The sequence below is a fragment of the Lethenteron reissneri genome, chromosome 43 (assembly GCF_015708825.2).
Source record: "Lethenteron reissneri isolate LAM-NWPU_2019-01 chromosome 43, ASM1570882v1, whole genome shotgun sequence".
In the NCBI taxonomy this organism is placed as follows: Eukaryota; Metazoa; Chordata; class Hyperoartia; order Petromyzontiformes; family Petromyzontidae; genus Lethenteron; species Lethenteron reissneri.
Genome location: NC_083821.1, coordinates 11,372,511 through 11,399,531, shown reverse-complemented (window position 1 = coordinate 11,399,531; position 27,021 = coordinate 11,372,511). Strand labels below are relative to the sequence as shown.

Below are 27,021 nucleotides of genomic sequence, written 5' to 3'. Positions count from 1 at the left end.
CATCTTCTTGGTTCTTTCGGTAAAGTCACATAGAAGGAAAGTAATAAAATAATAAAAATAAAACATAATAAAACAATTCTCACGACGTTTCGGCCACAACGCAAGCAGCCGTCCCAATGTGAAAACCAGGTCTGTCGATGCGACAGCGTCTGAATGAAACAGCACACGTGCTTGGAGCATATATATAAGCTGGGTTGGAAGGGGGGAAAAGAGCGCCTTGACAAAAGAATATGCATATCAAGAGGAATTCAGCATATTCATGGGAAATTCAGGTATGTGGTTAGTACTACTTATGCCCGTGCATTATGCAGGATTAGCAGCATCAAAGGGAAGGGATATGGGAAATGCAGGTAGTCAAACCCAACATTAAATTACATACTGTATTGCTATAAACCAAATCTACCATGGAAGGACTTGTGGCTGCACATCAGAGCTCTACATCATCCCTGACCTGTCCAATGCGCCACAGAGAATTCCGGGCTTGGATTGGCCTGTTCAGCCATCTGCGCACTCATCAAAACCCAACAAAATGACAAACGTGCCATGGTCATCAACTTGATGGACGAACAAGAGAGAGAGAGATGGTTCGAAATAAGTATGGGTCTCTATGGGTCTCTATAATTCTTTTCAAGTATGGGTTTCTAAGGGTCTCTATGGTTATATGTGAGTATGCGTCTTAATGGGTCTCTTCTTTTCTATATGAGTATGGATCTCGATGGTTCTATATGAGTATGGGACTCTATGGGTCTCTGGTTCTATATAAGTATAGGTCTCTGTGGGTCTCTATGGTCCTATAAGAATATGGGTCCACATGGGTCTGTATGGTTCTATATGAGCATGGGTTTCTGTGGGCCTCTATGGTTCTATATGAGTATGGGTCTCTATGGTTCTATATAAGTATGGGTCTCTATGGTCTTTGTGGGTCTATATGAGTATGGGTCTGTATGGGTTTCTGTGGGTCTCTATAGTCTCTATGGGTCTCTGGATCTATATGAGTATGGGTCTCTATGGGTCTAAATGAGTATGGGTCTCTATGGGTCTGTGTAGGTCTCTGTGGTCTCCATCGGTCTCTATGGTCTCTAAGGGTCTCTATGGGTCTCTGTTCTCTATGGGTCTCTATGGTCTCTATGGATCTCTGTGGGTCTCTATGAATTTCTGTGGTTTATATGGTCTCTATAGGTCAATATGGGTTTCTATGGTTCTCTATGGACTCTATGGGTCTCTATGGACTCTATGGGTCTCTATGGTCTCCATGCGCCGATGATCCCGGCCACTTGGGTGGGGTGGTGTGGTGCCTTAACCCCGGTGTGTGTGTGTGTATGTGACAATTCGTTTCTACATTAAGTTGTTGTTGATGTTTTTGATGTTGTCAATGTTGTTGTTTTTGTTATTGTTGTTGCTGTTGTAGATGTTGGTATTATTGTTGCTGTTGTTGTTGATGTTGTTGCTATTGTTGATTATGTGTTGCTGTTGATGATGTTGTTGCTGTTGTTGCTGTTATTGATGTTGTTGATGTTGTTGTCATGTCCGCAGCAATCCTGGCTCTCTTCGAGCCTCACCTCACCGAGCGCCAGAAGCTTGAGCTCACCACGATGGACGAGATCTGGTACTTTACTCTGGACGACGGCGAGGAGGAAACGTCGCGAGGCGGCATCAGGAACCACGGCTACGATGACCAAGAGAACAATTACATTCCTGTGAGGCTCACGGAGACACACAGCGATGCAGAGACATCAATAGAGACCCATAAAGACCCAAAGAGACACCCATAGAGATCAACAACTACATTCCTGTGAGACACACGGAGATGCAGAGACACCCATAGAGATCAACAACTACATTCCTGTGAGACACACGGAGATGCAGCGACACATAGAGACACATAGAGACTCATAGAGACACCAGAGGTGGGCCATCAGGGCCAGCAAGGCCTTCTCTGCTGGCCTAGAGATTGTCAGAATCAGAAGATTATATTTTTTATAATTGAATTTATTTTCATTAATGCTATACGTATTTTACAAAGTTCGTTCCCATCAGTCTATTAACGTCATTTCATTGCTACTCTCTCCCTCAGTTGCGCTGCTTCCAGTGCATTTAATAAATTCCAATCAGATTTTCCTGTGCAGTCTCCCCCTCTCCGGGTGAAAATCTACCCTGAGGCCTTCAGAATGTCGAGTGAATCCCCTCTGCTGTTAAAGCAAATGGGGACGATGTTGTTTATTATTATATTCTTTAACTAATCAGATTTTGAGTTTGCCATGTTTGGCGTATTCTTTCACACGCCGGAGCCTTCTCGCTGGCCTAGCCGCCTACGTTAGCATTTTTCGTGTGGCGTGATCGGAGGGCCAGTTAGATAACTGAAGTAAAACTAGCTAGCACGTAACGTAGCATCATCTAATATTTATTTAAACTTCTTTAGTGACGTTTATATATTTAGATGTAGTGCTTTTGATTTTTAGTTTTTTTCTGTGGGGAAGCCTGTTGAATCCTGATTTTGTTATTTGTGTTTTACGGCATTTTTGCTTGCTTGGTGGTCGTATGAGTAAATGTTGCTGGTTGTTGTGAGTTTGTTCTTGTTTCTTTGGTAATGACATTGATTTGGGCTATGTGATGTCTATTTGTGATGCAGCATCCTGTCCGTCTGCATAATAGTGGTACATCCTTGATGTTTTCATTCGCCATGTATTATTCATGTCTCTGGAATTAGTGTATTGTAACTCTCATAGGTGTTGAGCCTTGTGTTAAATCACTTTATTCTACTCCATAAAGGTTACTGTCACTGTGAATATGGGGTGGTTAAATTTTGATTTAAAGCTTTCGTGACTGTAGGGATTCATCTTCTTGGTTCTTTCGGTAAAGTCACGTAGAAGGGAAATAATAAAATAATAAAAATGAAACTTAATAAAATACAATTCTCACGACGTTTCGGCCACAACGCAAGCAGCCGTCCTCAGGTGAAGAACAGGTCTGTCGGAAAGATAGCATCTGAATGAACACCACCAAGCTTGGCAGCGTATATTTAAGCTGGGTTAGAGGAGGAAGGGCACCTTGACAAAGGAATTTGCATATCAACATAAGAATTTAGCATATTTATGGCAAATGCAGATATGGGATTAGTCACTACTTGTGGAATGCGTAGGAGGTTGGGGGGGGGGGTCTCAAAGTCATATTTTGCCCGTGCATTATGTAGGATTAGCAGCAACAAAGGGAGGAAGTAGGGTTAGCAGTAATAAAGGGAAGGAATTTTAATAGTAAGAATATACAGTGAGGGAAAAAAGTATTTGATCTCCTGCTGGTTTTGTACGTTTGCCCACTGACAAAGAAATGATCAGTCTATCATTTTAATGGTAGGTTTATTTGAACAGTGAGAGACAGAATAACAACAACAAAATTAAGAAAAACGCATGTCAAAAATTTTATAAATTGATTTGCATTTTAATGAGGGAAATAAGCATTTGACCCCTCTGCAAAACATGACTTAGTACTTGGTGGCAAAATCCTTGTTGGCAATCACAGAGGTCAGACGTTTCTTGTAGTTGGCCACCAGGTTTGCACACATCTCAGGAGGGATTTTGTCCCACTTCTATTTGCAGATCTTCTCCAAGTCATTAAGGTTTCGAGGATGACGTTTGGCAACTCGAACCTTCAGCTCCCTCCACAGATTTTCTATGAGATTAAGGTTTGGAGACTGACTAGGCCACTCCAGGACCTTAATGTGCTTCTTCTTGAGCCACTCCTTTGTTGCCTTGGCCGTGTGTTTTGGGTCATTGTCATGCTGGAATACCCATCCACGACCCATTTTCAATTCCCTGGCTGAGAGAAGGAGGTTCTCGCCCGAGATTTGACGGTACATGGCCCCATCCATCGTCCCTTTGATGCGGTGAAGTTGTCCTGTCCCCTTAGCAGAAAAACACCCCCAAAGCATAATGTTTCCACCTCCATGTTTGACGGTGGGGATGGTGTTCTTGGGGTCATAGGCAGCATTCCTCCCCCTCCAAACACGGCGAGTTGAGTTGATGCCAAAGAGCTCCATTTTGGTCTCATCTGACCACAACACTTTCACCCAGTTGTACTCTGAATCATTCAGATGTTCATTGGCAAACTTCAGACGGGCATGTATATGTGCTTTCTTGAGCAGGGGGACCTTGCGGGCGCTGCAGGATTTCAGTCCTTCACGGCGTAGTGTGTTACCAACTGTTTTCTTGGTGACTATGGTCCCAGCTGCCTTGAGATCATTGACAAGATCCTCCCGTGTAGTTCTGGGCTGATTCCTCACCGTTCTCATGATCATTGCAACTCCACGAGGTGAGATCTTGCATGGAGCCCCAGGCCGAGGGAGATTGACAGTTATTTTGTGTTTCTTCCATTTGCGAATAATCGCACCAACTGTTGTCACCTTCTCACCAAGATGCTTGGCGATGGACTTGTCGCCCATTCCAGCCTTGTTGTAGGTCTACAATCTTGTCCCTGACATCCTTGGAGAGCTCTTTGGTCTTGGCCATGGTGGAGAGTTTGGAATCTGATTGATTGATTGCTTCTGTGACTAGGTCTTTTATACAGGTAACAAGCTGAGATTAGGAGCACTCCCTTTAAGAGTGTGCACGTGACTTTATCGAAAGAACCAAGAAGATGGGATGGTTACATCGAATGACCAATAGCCTATAGCCCTAGTGTCATGGTGAGGCTATTCGAAGGTGGTGTAAAATACACGGCCCGCCACTGAGAGACACCCATAGAGACACACAACTAAATCCCAGTGAGGCTCACAGAGATGTAGAGGCACCTATAGAGACCCATAGAAACACCCATAGACACCCATATAGACTATAGAGACTCATAGAGACATGCAGACACACAGACTCGCACACACACACGCAAGTACATCCATGTGAGGCTCACGGAGACATACAGATACACAGACACCCATAGAAATCCACAGCTTCATTCCTATGAGACTCACAGAGATAGAAAGACTCCCATAGAGACCCACAGAGATACCTATAAACACCCATCGAGACCCATAGACACCCATCGAGACCCACAACTAAATCGCTGTGAGGCTCACGGAGACACATACACACCTATAGCGACTCACAGAGACCCACAGAGACCTCCACCCACATATATCCAAAGAGACACCGATAGAGACCCAGAGAGACCAGCAGAGACACCCATAGAGACCCATATAGACACCCATAGAGACAAGCATAGAGACCCACAGAGACCCACAGAGACAGCCATAGAGACCCACCGAGACCTAGACTCCCAGAGATCCTCAGATACACCTATAGAGACCCACAGAGACACAGAGATCCACGGGACCCCCCACCCTGACCCCCACCCTGACTATCTTCCCGTGACCTCCCCATGACCCTCTCGACCCTGACTACCTCCCCCCCTGCCTGGTGACCCCCTGCAGGTCAAGCACGAGCACTTCAACTACCGATTTCAGCTGGACAGGAAGATCGGGCAGGGCGGGCAGGGCGTGGTCGTGCGGTGTCTGGACCACAAGACGCAGACTCTGGTGGCGGTCAAGATCCTCGCCTCTCCCACCCAGTGAGTGGTATCCTGGAGCAGCCGTGCAGTCAACAAACCAACAACAAAAACAAACAATAATACAGAGATTATGATGCAGCCCCTGGCTGTGAAGTCACAGCAGCAGCGGGCAGTAGCGACAAACTAGGGCTGCCCGTCCTTGCCTGCAGCTTTGCCGTGATTCTCCGTCACTCAACCATACACCCACCCGCCCACTTGCCGACCCACCCGCCCACCCACCCACGACTACCTCTCCCCACCACCACTACCCACCCACCCACCACCACCCCACCCACCACCACCTCCTCTCCCCACCACCACCCACCCACCCCCAGCACCTCCCCACCACCCATTGCCACCACCACCCACTTCCCACCAACACACAACCGGTTAAGTGCTGAACTTTTCTCTGTCTGTCTCCATTTCTGTCTCTTTCTGTCTGTCTGTGTCTGTCTGTCTCTCTCTGTGTCTCTCTGTATCTCTCTCTGTCTGTCTCTATATCTGTTTCTCTCTGCCTACATCTCACTCGATCACAGCTTCAAGGACGAAGCGTACCAGATGATGGAGCTGCGGATGTCCATGGAGCTCCAGACGGTCCGTAGTGACGTGGACTACAACGTAGCCAACGTCATGGATATTTTTTACTTCCGGGGACACAAATGCATCGTAATGGAGCTGTTGAAGTACGGGCACCACAAGCACCACCACCGCCACCCACCAATCACTCACTCACCCACCCACCCACTTATTCACCCACCCACCCACTCATTCACCCACCCACCCAAACACTCACTCACCCACCCACTCACCCACGACCCACCCACTCATCCACCAACCCACACACTCACTCACTCACCCACTAATCTATCCACCCACCCACCCACCCATTCACTCAGTCACCTACCCACCCACTCATCCACTAACCCACTCACCCACCCACCCGTTCACCCATTCATCCACTCATACACCAACCCAGTCACCCACCCACTCACCCACCCGCTCACTCACTCATTCACTCAATCACCCACCCACCACTACCACCACAACACACTCACTCACCCACTCACTCACCCACTCACTCACCGACTCACTCACTCACCCACTCACCCACTCACCAATTTACCCACTCACTCAACCACCCACCCACTTACTCACCCACTCACCCACCCATCCACGTATGCACCCACCCACCCTGTGACTCACCCACCCACCCACTCATCCACTCATCCACTCACCCACCGACTCACTCACCCACTCACCCATCCACTTATCCACCCACCCACTAATCCAGGAACTCACTCACTCACTCACCCACTCACTCATCCACTCATGCACCCACTCACTCACCCTCCCACCCACCACCCACTCATCCACTCACCCACCCACTCACCCACCCACCCACTCACTCATCCACTCACTCACTCACTCATTCACGCACTCACCCACTCATTCACCCACCAAATACTACAAATACCACACAACCACTCACTCACCCACCACCACCACACATCCACTCACTCACCCATCACCCACTTACTCACTCACTCATCCACTCACTCACCTACCCACCCACCAACCCGCTCACCCATCCACCGACCCACCACCACAACACACCCACCACCATCACCACCCACAGACCCTCAGACCTATAGACACGTACAAAGACACCCACAGATACCCACAGAGACTCACAGAGACACACAAAGACTCATAGAAACTCACAGAGACACCTACAGAGACCCATAGAGACCCACAGAGACACTCATAGAGAATCACAGAGACCCACAGAGAACCACACAGACATTCACAGAGACCCACAGAGACACCCACAGAGACCCACAGAGACAACCACACAGAGACCCAGAGACCCACAGAGGCACCCATAGAGACCCACAGAGACACCTACAGAGACCCACAGAGACCCTAACGTCGCCTCACGTCGCTACCGCTGTCTCCCCATCACAGGAAGAGCCTCCATCAGGTGCTCATAGATATGGGGCAGTGGCGCATCGACGAGGACGATTTGAGGTCGTACGCCAGGGGCATCGTCCGCTTCCTCGACTACACCAAGTACCGGGGCATCGTCCACGGGGACATCAAGCCGGTGAGTGGAGGGCATGCTGGGGGGACGCTGAAGGGACGCTGGGGGCATGATCGGGGCACGCTGGGGGCACGATGGGGGCACACTGGGGTAACAGTCACTCACTACAACGCACCCCCACAAAGCCATCCACCCACCCACCCACTCACTGACCAATTCATCTACTCACCCAGCCAACCACCCACCCACACACCCATGCACCCATCCACCCATCCACTCACCCACCCATTCATCCACCAACCCACTCATCCATCCACCCACCCACCCATCCACCCATTCACCCAACCATCCACCCATCCATCCATCCACCCACCCACCCACCCGCCCATCCACTCACCCACCCACACATCCATCTATTCACCCATCCACCCACCCACCAATCCACCACCCATCCATCCACCCATCTACACATCCACTCACCCACCCATCCATCCACCCACCCACCAATCCACTCACCCATTCACCCAACCACCCACTCACCCACTCACCCATCCACCCATTCACTCAACCACCCATTCACCCATCCATCCACTCACCCACCCACCTTGTCCTCGCTGAGTAGTGTTAATCCTCTCTCTCTCTCTGTCTGCCGCTCGCTCACCATCCAGGGCAATGTTCTCTTGAAGAACAACTCAAGCAGTGTGGTCAGAGTCACCGACTTCGGCTTCAGCTTCTTTGTGGACCAACAAAGTGAGTGGTGACCCGCCCACACACCTGCACGTGTGCGTAAGTGTGTGTCTGGGTGGGTGGATAAAGCACAGAAAGTTGGCACAGTAAGGGGCACAGGTGGTGCATCAGCCAGTCATCTCAGTCAGTCGACCTGTGGAATCTGGGTCTGCCCCGTGACCTCCTGCCAGCGGGCGTTTGACACTTCACATGGCCTCAACATGCACATAAGCGTCGTGGTGACATCACCGCCACTCAGTGGCGAATGGCAGTTGTTGTTTGTCCATGTGTGTGGGAGTCACACCCATCCACTCACCCAACCATCCACCCATCCACCAACTCACCCACCCATCCTGCTGCTTTCGTTGTCGTCCGCACAGCGTCGTTCATTGGAGGCACCCTCCCCTACATGGCCCCCGAGGTGGTTCTGGGCTACCCGGCCACCTGCGCCGCAGACATGTGGTCCCTGGGCTGCACCGTCGCCAAGCTGGTCATCAGAAAGGAGCTCTTCGTCTCCGACATGAACAACGACCACGTGGCCTGCTGCATCGAGGTGACCAGGGCATCTCGGGGAGGCACCAGCCGACTTGGCCAGGCAGCCACATACCCATCTACTCACTCACCTACCCACCCAATTAGCCACCCAACCACCCAGCCACCCACCCACCCAGCCATCCACTTACCCACCAGCCACTCATCCACCCACCCATCTACACACTCACCCACTCACCCAAATAGTCACCCATCCACCCACTCACCCACCCATCCACCCATCCATCCACTCACCCACCCGCCTAGTCAGCCATCCACCCACTCAGCCACTCACCCACCCATCCACCCATTCACCCACCCCCCCGGTCACCACCCACCCACCTACCTATCTAGCCACCCAGCCACCCACCCACCCACCCATCCATCCACCCATCAACCCATCTAGTCACCCCTCCACCCACTTACCCACCCATCCACCCACTCACCCATCCACCCATCCACATAGTTACCCATCCACCCACTCACTCACCCACCCACCCATCGAGTCACCCATCCACCCACTCACCCACCCATCCACCCATCCACCCATCTAGTCACCCATCCACCCACTCACCCACTCACCCACCCATCTATCCACTTACCAGCCTTGCAGCTGGAACAATAAACATAGTTTAATTTAAGTATGGGTCTCTGAGTATGGGTCTCTCCGAGTATGGGTCTCTACGAGTATGGGTCTCTGTGGGTTCATGTGGGTCTCTATGAGTATGGGTCTCTGTGGGTCCCTCTATGAGTCTCTGTGAGTCTCTGTGAGTCTATGGGTCTCTATGAGTATGATTCTTTATGGGTTTCTATGAGTATGGGTCTCTTTGGGTCTCAGTGAGTCTCTGTGGGTCTTTATGAGTGAGTCTATGAGGAGTCTCTGTGGGTCCCTATGAGTCTCTATGGGTCTCTCTATGGGTCTCTATGTGTATGGGTATCTATGTGTCTGTAGAATGTGATGATGATGATGATGATATCAGCCACTTGGTTAAGTTGCTGTAATTTGTGATGGCCAAGGTCGCTTCTGAAAAAGAGCTACACAGTAGCTCAGTGGGGGCCTTACCTGGTGTCTCTGCGTCTCTCTGTGTCTGTGTCTCTCTGCCTTGAAATGGTTGAGCAGATCCTGGGCATGCCTCCCAAACGAATGGTGAAGAAAGCTCCCCGCAGGGCGTCCTTCTTTGGTGAGTTTAAGGGTGGTGATCATGTGGTGGTGATGGTTGTGATGGAGAGATGGTGGTGGTGGTTTGGTGGTGGAGATGGTGGTGGTGGTGGTATAGTGGTGGTGGTGTGGTGGTACTTTTATGGTGGTTATGATGATGGTGGAGAGGGTGGTGGAGGTGGTGGAGGTGGTGGTGGTGCGGTGGTGGTGGGGATGGAGATGGCGTTGTTGGTAGTGATGGAGATGGTGATGATGGAGATGATGGTCTGTCTCTCTGTCTCTCTCCTGCAGACCCTTTGGGAAGGCCTCACTGGCCTTCCAGGACGCGTCTCCCTGGAAGCGTTCCTCTGGACCACGTGCTGCAGGGATGTGGGGCGCAGCTCGTGAACTTCGTGAAATGCTGCCTGCAGTAAGAACAAACTTACACACACACACCACACACACACACTACACACACACACTACACACACACACCGCACAGACACCACACACAGATGACACACACACCGCACACTACACACACCACACACACAACACACTCGCACAACACCGCACACACCACCCATCTACCCCACACACACCCACACACCTACCCAACCACACCACACACCACACACACAAGACAAAGATCCCCCCAGTATAGCCTTAATAGACTGTAGGGGCAAGTGCTGTTTGCAAGCACCTACGGAGGCCGGCACTCTGGCACACGAGTGGGTGGGTGGCCAGCAACAAAGCCCAGCCGCCTTTGTCTCCCTAGTGGCGATGTTGCCTACACAGCAGGTACTTATTTGAGGATGAGTCGACCTAGGGAAGGAGGCCCATGTACCGGATCAGATAATCGCAAATCACTGGCGGTATTGGTGGCCGTGAGCGGGAATAGAAACTCGAGTCTCTGCCGGGTTCGTGGTAGCGCATTGTACCGTTAATCACTGCACCACCGCTCCCCCCTCCCCTCTCCGTGCCCCCCCACCACCCCCCCTCTTCCCCCCCACCCCCACTCCCACCCCAGATGGGATCCAAAACTGCGGATGACTCCGGATCAGGCGCTGGCTCACGGCTGGCTCCAGAGCAAGGACACCGCCACCACCCCCAGCTGGGACACCCACAGCACGGACACCCCCACCAGGGCCACTGTTACCCCCACCAAGGCCACTGCCACCCCCACCAGGGCCACTGCCACCCCTACCAAGGCCACTGCCACCCCCACCAGGGTCACTGCCACCCCCACCAGGGCCACTGCCACCCCCACCAGGGCCACAGCCACCCCCACCAGGGCCACTGCCACCCCCACCAGGGCCACTGTTACCCCCACCAAGGCCACTGCCACCCCCACCAGGGCCACTGCCACCCTCACCAGGGCCACTGCCACCCCCACCAAGGCCACTGCCACCCCCACCAGGGCCACTGCCACCCCCATCAGGGCCACTGCCACCCCCACCACGACCACTGCCACCACGACCACTGCCACCCCCACCACGACCACTGCCACCCCCACCATGGCCACTGTCACCCCCACCAGGGCCAATGCTACCCCCACCAGGGCCAATGCCACCCCCACCCCGACCACTGCCACCCCCACCAGGGCCAATGCCACCCCCACCAGGGCCAATGCCACCCCCACCAGGGCCAATGCCACTGCCACCAGAGCCAATGCCACCCCCACCAGGGCCAACGCCACCCCCACCAGGGCCAATGCCACCCCCACCAGGGCCAATGCCACCTCCACCAGGGCCAATGCCACCCCCACCAGGGCCAATGCCACCCCCACCAGGGCCACCCCCACCAGGGCCAATGCCACCCCCAGCAGGGCCAAAGCCACCCCCACCAGGGCCAATGCCACCCCCACCAGGGCCACTGCCACCCCCACCAGGGCCAATGCCACCCCCACCAGGGCCAATGCCACCCCCACCAGGGCCACTGCCACCCCTACCAAGGCCACTGCCACCCCCACCAGGGCCACTGCCACCCCCACCAGGGCCACTGCCACCCCCACCAGGGCCACTGCCACCCCCACCAGGGCCACTGCCACCCCCACCAGGGCCAATTCCACCCCCACCAGGGCCAATGCCACCACCGGCAGGGCCAACGCCACCACCACCAGCGAGTCCACCACCACCACTGCTGGGGATCTGCAGGCCTCTAAAGCTGCAGAACCACGGTGAGACTCCCACTGTGTTCACAGTGCAGGGCTGAGATGTCAACTACCTCGCCTGTTACGCAGGAGGCGTTGGGTTCAATCACGATCCCTGACGATGCCTGTTGCTGTTGTATATTCTGAGTCTGCATCTCTCTCTATACCCGTGGAGATGTTAACTACATCGCCTGGTGCACAGGAGGTTGTGGGTTCATTCCAGACCCCTGACGATGCCTGCTGCTGCTGCTCTATATTTGGAGTCTGCGTCTCTCCCCCCATGGTGGTCACTGCGTGAATTTTTCTCCAGGTCCTCTGGGCTTTTCTCTCCACATTTAGAATCGACATCACCACGCGGTTAGACTCTTTGGCTGCCGCTGTTAAATGGCCACTTGATGATGATGATGATATCAGCCACTTTGTTGAGCTGCTATCATTTGTGATGGCTAGGTAACTCCTGAAAAAGATGCTACGTAGCTTAGTGAGCCTTACTTGGTAAAATAAAAATACAGTAGTTTAGTTTTAGTATGGATCTGTATGGGGCCCTGTGGTTCTATGAGAGTCTCTGTGGGTATCCGTGAGTCTCTGTGAGTCTCTGTGGGTGTCTGTGATTCTCTGTGTCTCTGTGAGTCTTTATGGGTGTATGTGAGGCTGTGTGGGTCTCTGTGAGTTTCTGTGGGTCTCTGTCGGTCTCTGAGTCTCTGCGAGTCTCTGTGGGTATCTGTAAGTCTCTGTGGGTATCTGTAATTCTCTGTGGGCCTCTATGAGTCTCCGTGGGTCTCTGTGGTTTGATATGATGAGTCTCTAGATCTCTGTGGATTTTTGTATGTGTCTCTGTGGGTCTCTATGGTTCTATACGAGTCTCTGGATCTCGATGGGTCTCTGTGTGGGCCTTCTGAAAGAAAGCTACACAGTAGCTCAGTGGGAACCTTACGCCTGATTAAAATAAAAAGAGTTTAGTTTTAGAATGGGTCTCTGTGGGTGTCTAAACATTTCCACCCGATGAAGATGATGATATCAGCCACTTCGTTGAGCTGCTATCATTTGTGATCGCCAGGTTGCTTCTAAACAAGAGCTACACAGTATTTCAGTGTGATCTTACATGTGGTAACATAAACATAATTTAGCTTTAGTTTGTGTTGCTGTGGGTCTCTGCGAGTAACGGTCTCTGTAGGTCTGTATGGGTCTCTCTGGGTGTCTATGAGTCTGTAGAAACACGCGCTTAGAGTATTTGGCTACTGCTATAAATGTCCATACGATGATGATGATATCAGCCACTTGGTGGAGCTGCTATCGCTTGTGATGGCCAGGGCCGCTACTGAAAAAGAGCTACACAGCAGCTCAGTGGGAGCATTACAGCTGGTAAAATAAAGTCGTAGTTTTAATCCGTTAGTTCACCCATGGGAGGATCTGGTGGTGGTGGTGGTGGTGGTGAAGACCGACTGCGACCTTCTGGCCGTAGTAGTGAGATGCTGAAGTGATGGTGCTATGGTGCTGTGGTCCTGCTGTCTCCGCAGAGTTAAGACTGAGGAGAAGCCCCTATCATCATCATCGTCATTCTCACTGCTCGACCACATCGATGGAGAGCGGTTGAAGCTTGTGGAAGAGGAGGTGAAAGAGGAGAAAGAAAAAAACGAGACGGAGAAGGATGAGAACAAGGATAATGAGGAGAAGGACAAAGATGGGAATGAGAAGGACAAATATGGGAATGAGGAAGAGGACAAACATAAGAAGGAGGAGGATACTACAGAGGTGGAGAAGACAAAGGAGGAGATAGAAGGGGAGGAAGAAAAGACAATAGAGGAGAACGAGAAGACGGAGGAGGAGGTGGAGGAGGTGCAGCAGCCACTGGAGAAGAAGAAGCATGGGGGCCTGACGAGGATGGACAAGACACTCCGCTCACACCGCTCGCTCATCCGCCACATGGTGCTGTGCGGTGGCCAGGCGACGGCACAATAGCGGGGTGGTGGTGGTGGAGGAGTTTGTGCCACCCACCACCACGAGCAGCACCACCACCGCACCACCCACCCAGCTACCCACCCTGTAATACCACACTAACCACACACGCTCACCACACTCACCACACACACTCACCACACTCACCACACACACACACTCCCGCAGGGAGCAGCTGTGGCACAAATACTTAAGAGTGGACACCAGACATGGACTGGACACAGCTACTCTCACTGCACTCACCACACGCTCACCTCACACCCCTTTACCCCAGACTCTAACTATAATATATAGTGTCGTACGTAATGTAGATTTTTGGTATATTGTTATTATTGTAAATATATTGTAATTGTAAGGAGTATTGTTATAATAAGATAATTGTTATAAGAGGCTTGTTATACGTAAAGTCACAAGGACATGAAATGTCGTTTCAGACGTGTTTTGGGGTTGGTGCCTTCGATTGTAAGTGCCGTGTGGGTCGGAGTTCATAATGGCCGTGTCACCCACCCACTCATCTACCCACCCACTTGTTCACACACCCACCCACTTGTTCACACACCCACCAACTCGTTCACTCACCCACCCACCCACTCGTCCACTCACCCACCTACCCACTCGTTCACTCACCCACCCACTCGTCCACTCACCCACACACGTAGGCGGTCACTCACCCACCCACTCGTTCATTCACCCACCCACCCACTCGTTCATTCACCCATCCAGTCACTCGATTAATCTCCCACCCACCTACTCACTCGTTCACTCACCAACCCACCCACTCGTTCACTCACCCACCTACCCACCCACTCGTTGACTCACCCAACCCACTCGTTCACTCACACACCTACGCACTCGTTCACTCACCCACCCACTCAATTGTTCATTCGCCCACCCACTCGTTCACTCACTCACGCAATCGTTCACTCACCCATACACCCACCCACTCGCTCACTGATCTACCTGCCCACTCATGCGTTCACTCAAATACCCAACTACTCGTTCAATCACCCACCCACCCACTCGTTCACTCACCCACCCACTCGTTCACTCACTCACCCACTCGTTCACTCACCCACCCATTTACTAGTTCACTCACCCACCCACTCGTTCACTCACCCACTCGTTTACTCACCCACCCACGCACTCGTTCACTCACCCACCCACCCACTCGTTCACTCACCCACCCACCCCCATCTACTTGTTCATTCACCCATTCACTCGTTCTCTCACCCACCCACCCACCCACTTGTCCACTCACCCACCTACCCATTCGTTCACTCACCCACCCACCGACTCGTCCACTCACCCACTCTCCCACCCACTCTATCACTCACCCACCCATCCACTGGTTCACTCACCCACCTACTCATTCACTCATCCACATGCCCACTTACGCGTTCACTCACCCACCCACGTACGTGTTCACTCACCCACCCACCCACTTGTTCATTCACCCTCCCAGCCACTTATTCACTAACCCACCCACTCGTTCACTCACCCAACCCACTAGTTCATTAACCCACCCACCAACTTGTTCACTCACCAACCCACCCACTCGTTCACACACCCACCCACCCACCCACTTGTTTATTCGTCCACACACCTTCTCTCACCCACCCACCCACTCATTCAATCACTCACGCAATCTTTCACTCACCCGCCCACCCGCTTGGTCACTCATCCACCCACCCAGTCATTTGATCAATCTCCCACCCACCTACTCACTCGTTCACTCACCAACCCACCCACTCGTTCACTCACCCACCTACCCACCCACTCGTTGACTCATCCACCCACCCACTCGTTCACTCACACACCTACGCATTCGTTCACTCACCCCCCCACCCAATTGTTCATTCGCCCACCGACTCGTTTTCTCACCCACCCACTCGTTCACTCACTCACCATATCGTTCACTCACCCACACACCCATCAACTCGTTCACTGATCTACCTGCCCACTCATGCGTTCACTCAAATACCCAACTACTCGTTCAATCACCCACCCACCCACCCACTCGTTCACTCACTCACCCACCTGTTCACTCACCAACCCATCCACTCGTTCATTCGCCCACCCACTCACACGTTCACTCACCGACCCACTCGTTCACTCACCCACCCACCCACCCACTTGTTCACTCCTCAACCCACCCACTCGTTCACTCACCCACCCACCCACCCACTCGTTCACTCACCCACCCACCCATCTACTTGTTCATTCACCCACTCACTTGTTCTCTCACCCACCCACGCACTAATTCACTCACACACCCACCAATCCACTTGTTCATTCGCCCACTCACTCGTTCTCTCACCCACCCACCCACCCACTTGTTCACTCACTCACTCACCCACCCACTCGGTCACTCAACCACACACTCGTTGACTCACACAACCACCCACTCATTCACTCGCCCACCCACCCATCTACTTGTTCATTCACCCACTCACTCGTTCTCTCACCCACCCACCCACTCATTCACTCACACACCCACCAATCCACTTGTTCATTCGCCCACTCACTCGTTCTCTCACCCACCCACTTGTTCACTCACTCACTCACCCACCCACTCGTTCACTCAACCACACACTCGTTGACTCACCCAACCTCCCACTCATTCACTCGCCCACCCACCCATCTACTTGTTCAATCACTCACTCACTCGTTCACTCACTCACCCACTCGTTCACTCGCCCACCCACCCACTCGTTCACTCGCCCACCCACCCACACGTTCACTCACCCAACCCACTCGTTCACTCTTCCACCCATCCACTCGTTGACTCACCCACGCACCCACTCGTTCACTCACACACCCACCAATCCACTTGTTCATTCGCCCACTCACTCGTTCTCTCACCCACCCACCCACCCACTTGTTCACTCACTCACTCACCCACCCACTCGGTCACTCAACCACACACTCGTTGACTCACACAACCACCCACTCATTCACTCGCCCACCCACCCACCTACTTCATTCACCCACTCACCCGTTCTCTCACCCACCCACCCACTCATTCACTCACACACCCACCAATCCACTTGTTCATTCGCCCACTCACTCGTTCTCTCACCCACCCACTTGTTCACTCACTCACTCACTCACCCACCCACTCGTTCACTCAACCACACACTCGTTGACTCATCCAACCTCCCACTCATTCACTCGCCCACCCACCCATCTACTTGTTCAATCACCCACTCACTCGTTCACTCACTCACCCACTCGTTCACTCACCCACCCACCCACTCGTTCACTCGCCCACCCACCCACACGTTCACTCACCCAACCCACTCGTTCACTCACCCACCCACTCGTTCACTCTTCCACCCATCCACTCGTTGACTCACCCACGCACCCACTCGTTCACTCACACACCCACCAATCCACTTGTTCATTCGCCCACTCACTCGTTCTCTCACCCACCCACTCGTTCACTCACTCACTCACCCACCCACTCGTTGACTCACCCAACCACCCACTCATTCACTCATTCACTCACAGACACACCTACTCATTCTCTCACCCAACCACCCACCCACTCATTCACTCAGTCACCCATCCAGTCATTTATACACCCACTCACTCTACCAGCCGCCCAGTCATCCACCCACCCACTCACTCAGCCACCCACCAACTCACTCTACCAACCACCCACCAACTCACTCTACCACTCACCAACCCACCCACTCACCCACCTACAAACTCACTCTAACACCCAACCACTCACCAAGCCACCAACTCACTTTACGATCCACCCAGTCACCGACCAACTCACTCTATCACCCATCCAATCAACAACCCACCAACTCACTCTACCACCCACTCATCCACCCACCCACTCACTCTACCACACATTCACCAATCCACCAAGTCACTCTACCACCCACTCACCCACCAACTCACTCTACCACTCACCAACACACTCTACCAGCCACCCACTTATTCACCCACCAAACTCACTCTACCACCCATACACCCATCCACTCACCAACCCACCAACCCACTCTATCACCCACCCACTCACTCACCCACCACCTCACTCTACCACCCATTCACCCAACAACTCAGAGTGAGTTGGTGGGTTTGTGGGTGGATGGTAGAGTGAGTTGGTGGGTGGGGGTTAGAGCGAGTTTGGTCGATGAGTGTGTGGGTTGTAGAGTTAGTTGGTGGGTGGGAAAGTGGGTGAGTGATAGAGTGAGTTGGGTTGATGAGTGGGTGGTAGAGTAAGTGGGTTGGTGTATGAGTGGTTGGATGATAGAATGATAGAGTTGGTGGGTGAATGAGTGGGTGGGTGGTAGAGTGAGCTTGTGGGCTGGTGAGTGGGTGGATGGTAGAGTAATTTGGTGGGTGAGTGGATGGGTGGTGGAGTGAGTCGGTGGTTGCATAGGTGGGTGGGTGGTCTAGTGAGTTGGTGGGTAGATGAGTGGATGTTAGAGTGAGTTTTGTGGTAATTTATTGAAGGTGAGTCCAGACGGGTTCCGCAGGATTGTAAGGATGCCCTTGTGGTCCCCCTCTTTAAGAAGGGGGACCGCACAGACTAACAACAACAGGGGAATCTCACTCCTCAGTGTGCCAGGAAAGGTCCTGTCAAGGATTATTCAACATCGCCTTGCCAGGCACGCTGAGAAGAGGCTTGCGGAGCCTCAATGTGGTTTCAGGAAAGGGCAGTCCTGCACGGATGCCATATTTTCTGTCCGTTTGCTACAGCAGAGGTGTAGGGAATTCCAACAAGACCAACATCTCTGCTTTATTGACCTGGTCAAGGCCTATGATATCATCAGTAAGCCTGGGCTCTGGGTTGTTCTTCGTGCTTTCGAAGTCCCTGGCCCTCTGCTCACGATCATTAAGGACCTTCATGATGGCAGAGTGGGCCCGGGTAAATTTACGTGGCCTGGAGTTGGAGCCATTCCCTGTTCACCTTGGGTTGCGACAGGGATGTCCTCTGGCTCCCACATTATTTAACATATTTTTCGACCACGTAGTTTGTGAAGCCTTTGATGGCTGTACCAGAGGAATTTCCATTTGGTACAGATACAATGCGAGGCTGATCGATGCCTGGGTGCGGTCAAGGGATGGGTCCCTATTGCTCAACCATGTTATGTATGCCGATGATCTGGTAATTTCCGCTCACTTAGAGGAGGAGTTGGAGGCGCTGCTGCTGAAACTGGAGTGTGCCACTAAGAGGTAGGGTCTTACCATCAGCTCCACCAAAACTAAGCAACTGCCTGGGTATTTTGTACCATCGGGCACTCCACCGCCACAACTGCCCCATCAGTGATCGGTGATGGGGCAGTTGTGGAGAAAGTGGAGAGTGTCCCATACCTGGGCAGTGTGCTCATGACCGGCTCCGGTTTGACAGCAGAGGTCTTACACAGTCGAGCGTTATTTTCTTTTCATCGGTTGTGAAACACTGTGGAAGCTACCTGGTCTGTCGCTCCGCACGAAGCTTCAAGTCTTCTCGGCCATGGTCATTCCCTCCCTTTATGCTTGCGAAACGTGAACCCCCCTAATGGAGCATCTTCGCCGATTGGAAACATATAGGCTGGCCTGCCTACGATTCATCCTGGGTTTAACCAGGCTGGATTGTGTGGAGCTCAGAAATTCTTGAAAGATCTGAGCAAAGTCCCATCGGTGAGCTCCGCCAGGCAAGGTTGCGTTGGCTGGGTCATGTAGTCTGTATACTCAGCCACTGCATGCCTAAACAGCTTTTGTTTGGCTGGATAGAGGGGGCTAAATGGGCGCGGCACAGGCTAGACAAGAGATGGAGTGATGTGGTACAGGAGGATGTGGAGCTGAATGGACTTGCCAATGACTGGTACCAGCGGTGTCAAGATCGGCCGCTGTGGAGGAGGCTCGTGAAAGACGCTGATGGGCAATTGAAGGCAGTCGCCCCCCATAACAACGGAGGGCAGAGGAGCGACGCTCACAACAACGAGCGGAGCGCTGGGTGGCTAAAGCACAGCAAGTTGGCACAGTAGGGGGCACAGGTGGTGCATCAGCCAGTCATCTCAGTCAGTCGACCCGTGGCACCTGGGTCTGCCCTGTGACCTGCCAGCGGGCGTTCAACACTTCACGTGGCCTCAGGGTGCATCGTCACTTAGTGGCGAATGGCTGTTGTTGTTGTTGGTCGAGTGAGTGGGTGGGTGGTAGAGTGAGTTGATGGCTGAATGGGTGGGTGGGTGGTGGAGTGAATTGGGGGGTGAGTGAGTGGGTGGTAGAGTAAGTTTATGGATGAGTGAGTCGGTGGGTTTTAGAGTGAGTTGGTGGGTGGGTGAATGAATGAGTGGGTGGGTCGGTGTGTTGGGGAATGAGATAATTAGTGCGTGGTTGAGTGTGTGGTTGGTAGAGTGAGTTGGTGGGTGGGTGAGTGAATGAATGGGTGGGTGTGTTTGGTAGTGACTGAATGAGTGGGTGGGTGAGTGAAGGAGTGGAAGAGTGAGTGAATGAGTGAGTAGGTGGGTGAGTATATAAAAGTGAATGGGTGAGTGAATGAGCGGTTGGGTGAGTGAGTGAGTGAATGAGTGGGTGGGAGGCTGGGTTGTAGAGTAAGTTGGTGAGTGGGTGGGTGTGTGGGAGAGTGAGTAGGTAGTTTAGTGAGTGGGTGGGTGGTAGACTGAGTAGCTGGTTTGGTGAGTGAGTGGGTGGGTGGTAGAGTGAGTTGGTGGGTTTGGGAGTGACTGAGTTAATGGGTGAGTGAAGGACTGACAGTGGTTGGATGAGTGAGTGAATGAGTGGTTGGTTAAGTGAGTGAATGAGTGAGTCGGTGGTAGAGGTGTAGAGTGAGTAGGTGGGTGAGTGAATGGGTGGTAGAGTGGGTGGATTGGTGAGTGGGTGGGTGGTAGAGTGAGTTGGTGGGTTGGTGAGTGAGTGGATGAGTAATTGGATGGGTGGTAGAGTGAGTGAGTTGGTGGGTTAGTGAGTGGGTGGGTGGTAGATTGAGTGGGTGGTAGAGTGAGTTGGTGGGTTAGTGAGTGGATGGGTGATAGAGTGAGTTGGTGGGTGCGTGAGTGGGGTGTAGCGTGAATTGGTGGGTGAGTGGGTGGTAGAGTGAGTTGGTAGTAGCGTAATTGGATGCATGGGTGTTAGAGCGAGTTGGTGGGTTGGTGAGTGGGTGGGTGGTAGAGTGAGTTGGTGGTTGGGTGGGTGGTACAGTAAGTTTGTGGGTGGGTGAGAGGGTGGGTGTTCGAGTGAGTTGGTGGCTGAATGGGAGAGCGTCTCGGCGATCCATCGGCGGTGGCCCGGAGCGTGACACCGCTCCCCCTCGAGGAACCCACTGGTCCGCCGCCGCCGCAGTGAGATCGCCAGGCCCCCTCTCGTCCGGCACGAAGACGGCCTTCGACGGAGTCCACCCGATGGCGTCTCCCTCCACGGTCGGGCTCCCCGTCCAGGCGGTCATCTGCGCCCAACGGCGCAAGTTGAACTGCGCGTCGAGGCACTTGGAAGCCATCCGGGAGGTCAGCTGCTCATGGCCACACACCGGCAGTGGAATGCCCAAGTCCTTGGACTGCTCCAACATCTTACCCAGTATCAAGGGCTCCAACAAGTCGGGCTCCGTCTCTGGATACGCGGCCATGGCCAGCTCAAGCACAGCGCCTCAGAAGGCCACAGGCGACTCCTCCATTGCCCGTTGCCTCTGGACGAACCAGCGGTGTGCGTCGTCCGGAGGCTCGTACGCTTCCGCCATTTTGTCGAACACCCCTTTCAGCATCGCCTTCTTTGCGGCCGCGATGGAGCGGAATAATTTCAAAGACTTGTCATTCAGGAGCGTCGGCAGAACTTCCAAGGCCTCCGCATCCGACCACTTGGCGGATCGGACGGCCGACTCAAAACGCCACGCAAATGCGCTCCAATCTCCTCCAATTGAGAATTGTTTAACCGTCGTCAGGCGATGGCTGCGAGTCCCCAAGCTGCTGTCTTCCAATGCAGGCGTCCCATGTGGCGGCGACAAGATGGCGGCTTCCCGCCATGGCGGCGACAAGATGGCGGCTTCCCGCCGTTCGGCCGCAACCACACCCAAGATGGTGGCGTCCTGCCGCGTGTCGGGAAGGGCGGGAAGCCCCGCAGAGGCCCCAATGGTGGACGGCTCGGCCCCACCCGAAGGCTCCCCGCTTGAAGGCCCGACACATGGCTGTCCCAGCTTCGTCGCTGGTGCGACCAGGGTGACTAAATCCAGCAGAACGGCCCATAGCGAATCAAGTTGGTCTGTCACGTGTCATCAGCCATCCTCGGCGCCCGTCGACGCAGACGGCCCAGCCGCCGTGACGACATCTTGTACTCCTGTTGTGTCGCTCGCCGCCACTTCGCCCACGCCCTCCATGGTCGGGACCGCCACCGCCGGAGGAAGGTCCTCTTCGTCTTCTGAAGATGGTGCAGGTATATTATTTTTCTTGAGATGTTTTGACATCTCAAAGCACTTCTGACCCCAGTGTAATAAAAGACTCCGTCAGGCACTGCTGGTCTCCGTTTGTCTTTTATTTAGGTTCTTTCTCCGCACCCCGCTGGTCTCTTCCGCAGACCAGCGTCGTCTCGTGCGCGCCCCGCACGCGCTCCCTCGTCAGCTCCTACACTCTTCCTCACACCCAGCTGGTCCTGATAAGGGACCAGCGTCTCCTCTCACGTGCCGCGCACGCTCCTCCGTTAGCTCCTCCACTCCCGCACTCCGCTGGCCGACGGCGTGCTGAGGTCCTTCGGCTACGTGGTCGATGGCGCGGATCTCCTCTCACCACCCAACATGGCTCAGCCTCTTAACTTCCCCAACTGCCCCGATCTCTTCCGGGCTCCCACTTATATCCATTCCCCCCACGTGACCCTGACTCCTCCCCTTCCGGATTGTCAGATCCGGCCTTCCCATCTACCCTGCTGGCTCCGCCCCCATTCACCTCGCTTCCCATTGGAGCCGAGGTGAACGGTGGCCCCTCCCACACGCCCCGCAAACCAGGCTCCGCCCCCCAATACCCAGGGCCGTGTGATTGGGCCAGAGCCCAGCAACAACCCGATTTACACTCACATTACACTTGGAATTAGGCCTTGGCAAGGTAAGGTAATTTACCCTTTTTACCGGGTAAAAGGGTAAAAGTAAAAGGTAAAGGTGTCGACATGCCAAGGGGTAAGGTAGGGTAAAGGTAGCTCGGAAGAATTATCCGGGAGGGTAAAGGTAGCGCGAATAATTACCCGGTAAATACGGTACCTTGTTTACCGCCAAAAGTTCCGTGGCGCAGTCCATGGCCTACATTTAATAAGTAATATTAAAACAAACTTTATTAAAAACATGCTTTTATAAAATGTGCTAGTAATGGCAGAACTCCACGACTCCAGAAAGTGGCCCCGAGGCTTGCCATAACGTAAGGGACCGTGGCCAATTACAGCCAACGTCAGTTAAGCGTGGACAATTAGACCCAAGCCGAAACATAACATATAAAAAATAATGTTTAAAAACATATATTTTTTATGATAGAATATAGTATTGTCATCAGTATGACCAAAGTATATCAAGTTTGCAGTCGATACCACATTAGAAAGTGGGTAAAAATTGAGTTTCAAGATTTGAGGATACAACAACAATAACGAACAACAACGACAACAACAACAGACAGAGTGAGTTAAAAGAAAGCATTTAAATTTGGAATCATCGAGAGTATTCTATATGATTAAAGCGCTCTACCTAGCATTTACCATTATAAACCTTTTTCATGTGTAGTAGTACCCCAGTAATTACCCTGTAATCAGGTAATTTGTATGGGGTAAGGGTAAAAGGTAGGGTAAAGGTAAGCTCGTTGCTTTTTGCCTTTTACCTTACCTGCTAAAGGGTAAAAGGTAGGGTAGAGTGAATGTATTGTGGTAAGGTAAAAGGTAGGGTAAAGGCAGGCTCGTTTTTACCTTTTAACTTTCACCTTACCTTGCCGAGGCCTACTTGGAATGGAGGAGGGGGGAGATCGAGAGAAACAACCATGGTGTGCTACTCTGTCCCATGCTGCGTTACAACTATGCTATAAACAAGACTACTATACATTACAATATTATACCTTCCAATCTAAACTACACTATGATATCGTATACACAGCCCAATATAAGCTCTAACATTATGCATTATATTGATATGCCTCCAACTAAACTTTTTTCTACATAACACAACTATACACCATACTATACACTGCCATAGACAAACCCCAACATTGAATTATACACTGCGTTACTATACACTACCCTATACCTTAGACTATACATTGTAATATTACACACTATTGTCTACAATCAGATGATATGTTGTGCAATGGCCCTTCGTAGCACATAGAGAGGCCACAGCAATGGAGTTACTAACCAGGGTCGGAGATTGCACTTAGCACCATGGGACCTAACGAGAATTATATTGAAAACAAGTTTTAAGATCACCAGGTTTTCTGATGGGCATACTAAGTTAGCTCATAGCGGTGAGAATATCTGTTTTGTTATATATTTAAATTATTATTAATATTATTGGCCGAATTATTCTTAATATGAATTTGGAAAAAGGGGCATAAATACAACAGAAGACAATCATGTATTGTGTCCGGTGCTTTTTATGAACCCTGAGAAAAATGTTATGTTAAAATTCCATCGATAAAGGAATTTAGAATTTAGAATATTAATGGAATAGTAATTTTCTTTAAAGTCTTCCACATTGTCTCCATGACATTCACAGTAAATTATACTTTTCCCTGCTCACCCTTACTTAATTGTATCTCAATAAACGTGAAGTGCGCACAATTTGACTTAAAAGTATAGGTTTTTGTATCCAACAAGATGGTCCACATTTATTGTAAGGTTAGACCACGTGGTGGTAGTTTTATTGCAACTTTTTTGTCGTTAACCCTACACCACCTGATACGATTGTCACGTTTATACAGACATTCTTTTTACGTGCTAGTGTATTGATAATTTATGACCAATGGCTTAATCATTTCCACGGCTGAGTTTAACTTCAGCATACGACGTTTCACTCACATTGCTGAGCTTCATCAGGTCATGAACTTGGAAATGCTGTGGCGGCCTTAGCTGTGTCAGGAACGTCTATAAATGAATGTGGGGATTAACAATTCTAAAGTATTTATCAGAATATGTTTATGAATGGTGTGTACAATATCCACTGGAGCATAATTGGCCAAAGAAAACGAATCTTGATGAATAATAATGCACAGATATTTATCAATCCACTGCTAGATGAAGGCCTTCCCGTGCCTTTTGGTCATGGGCTTTTTTTACCATAATTTACATAAGGTTTATTTCTGTTAATATATATATCATCGACTTAAGTATATATTTATAATGAATTCCTACTTTTATACTATTTTCTATGTTTAGAAACCGGCACCAGTCTCCAGCACTGCAAATGTTGACATACTCTACGCTACACACCAATGTGTTGCAACACTTAACCGCAAGGTAATATGAAGGACACGATTGCAATATCTTCGACGTATTTATAATTTATATTGTAGTTTGATTTGTACTCCCATCAACCGCAGATACTGTTGGCTTGTAGAAGACAATTGAGTTTTGTGTATGTTGCTCTTAATGAAACCTGAACAAAATGCTTTTTTGTTTATTCCACAAAGGGGTTTGGAATTTTTATGGAAAGTTTGCAGATATGGTTGCTCAGAATTTAAACAATAATGAATTTCCATGGTATTCCCATGACAGCTTTCAACATGCTTTCCATTAAATTTTCCAAACATATTTTGCCGTGATCACCTTCACTTAATGGTGCTTTAATAATGTGATGTGTACACATTTGACTTAAAGTACTCATATGCATTGCACAGGTCCGTATTTGGTTCAGCAACGTGATGGTAGTTTGTCCAATAATACTAAAAGAACACCAAAGAAATATAAAATTATCTCAAACACAACTGTCGGCAGTGGCAGAACATGCTTGCCAACAGGGACACTCAATTGATTTTGATAACATTGAAGTGTTGTGTAAAACTATTTACTACTGGCAAAGATTAATTAGGGAATCCATTGAAATTGAGAGAAACAGAAATAACTTAAATTTCGATTTAAAGCTTTCGTGACTGCAGGGATTCATCTTCTTGGTTCTTCTTGGTTCCTTCTACGTGACTTTACCGAAAGAACCAAGAAGAAGAAATAACTTACATCGCTCAGACAGCCACAGGCTTAGTGCGGCCTGGAAGCGTATTATTAAATAATACATATTACAATTCCTTATAGGGGAAAAAATACTAATTAACTGATTACTAACGTAGCATATAATTACAATAAAACATCTTTTTGGTTCTTTCGGTAAAGTCACGTAGAAGGGAAGTAATAAAATAATAAAAATAAAACGTAAAATACTTCTCACGACGTTTCGGCAACAATGCAAGCAGCCGTCCTTAGGTGAAAACCAGGTCTGTCGAGGCGACAGCGTCTGAATGAAACAGCACACGTGCTTGGAGCATATATATATATAAGCTGGGTTGGAAGGGGGGGCAAGGGCGCCTTGACAAAAGAATTTGCATATCAAGAGGAATTTAGCATATTTATGGGAAATGCAGGTATGTGATTACATATGCCCGTGCATTATGCAGGATTAGCAGCATCAAAGGGAGGGGATATGGGAAATGCAGGTATGTGATTAGTACTACTTATGTCCGTGCATTATGCAGGATTAGCAGCATCAAAGGGAGGGGATAGGGGTAGCATTAATAAAGGGAAGGTGTGTTAATATTATGTAGCTGTAGTAACTAAAACCACCACGTAAACAACTAAAGTATAAACTACATAGTATCATCAGTATACTAAATATACTCTACAATAAGCTGAGTTACTAACAGTAAGTAATATATTACGATTCTACGTCGTAAAAAATATAATATGCTTCCATCTAAACTTTATTCTCTTACATCACACGAGTCTACATCGTACTATATACTGCCATAGACAACCCCAACATTA

General features: G+C 50.9%; 1 protein-coding gene across 1 annotated transcript; it reads left to right on the top strand.

The window, feature by feature from the left end:
• Nucleotides 1-1,523: 1,523 nt before the first annotated feature.
• On the top strand, nt 1,524-14,082 carry LOC133353239 (dual specificity tyrosine-phosphorylation-regulated kinase 4-like). Its single transcript, XM_061569325.1, has 8 exons — nt 1,524-1,697; nt 5,420-5,556; nt 6,072-6,218; nt 7,501-7,639; nt 8,245-8,326; nt 8,683-8,855; nt 10,358-10,401; nt 13,641-14,082. The coding sequence occupies exons 1-8, from the start codon at nt 1,524-1,526 to the stop codon at nt 14,080-14,082; spliced, it is 1,338 nt and encodes a 445-aa protein (XP_061425309.1).
• Nucleotides 14,083-27,021: the final 12,939 nt, after the last annotated feature.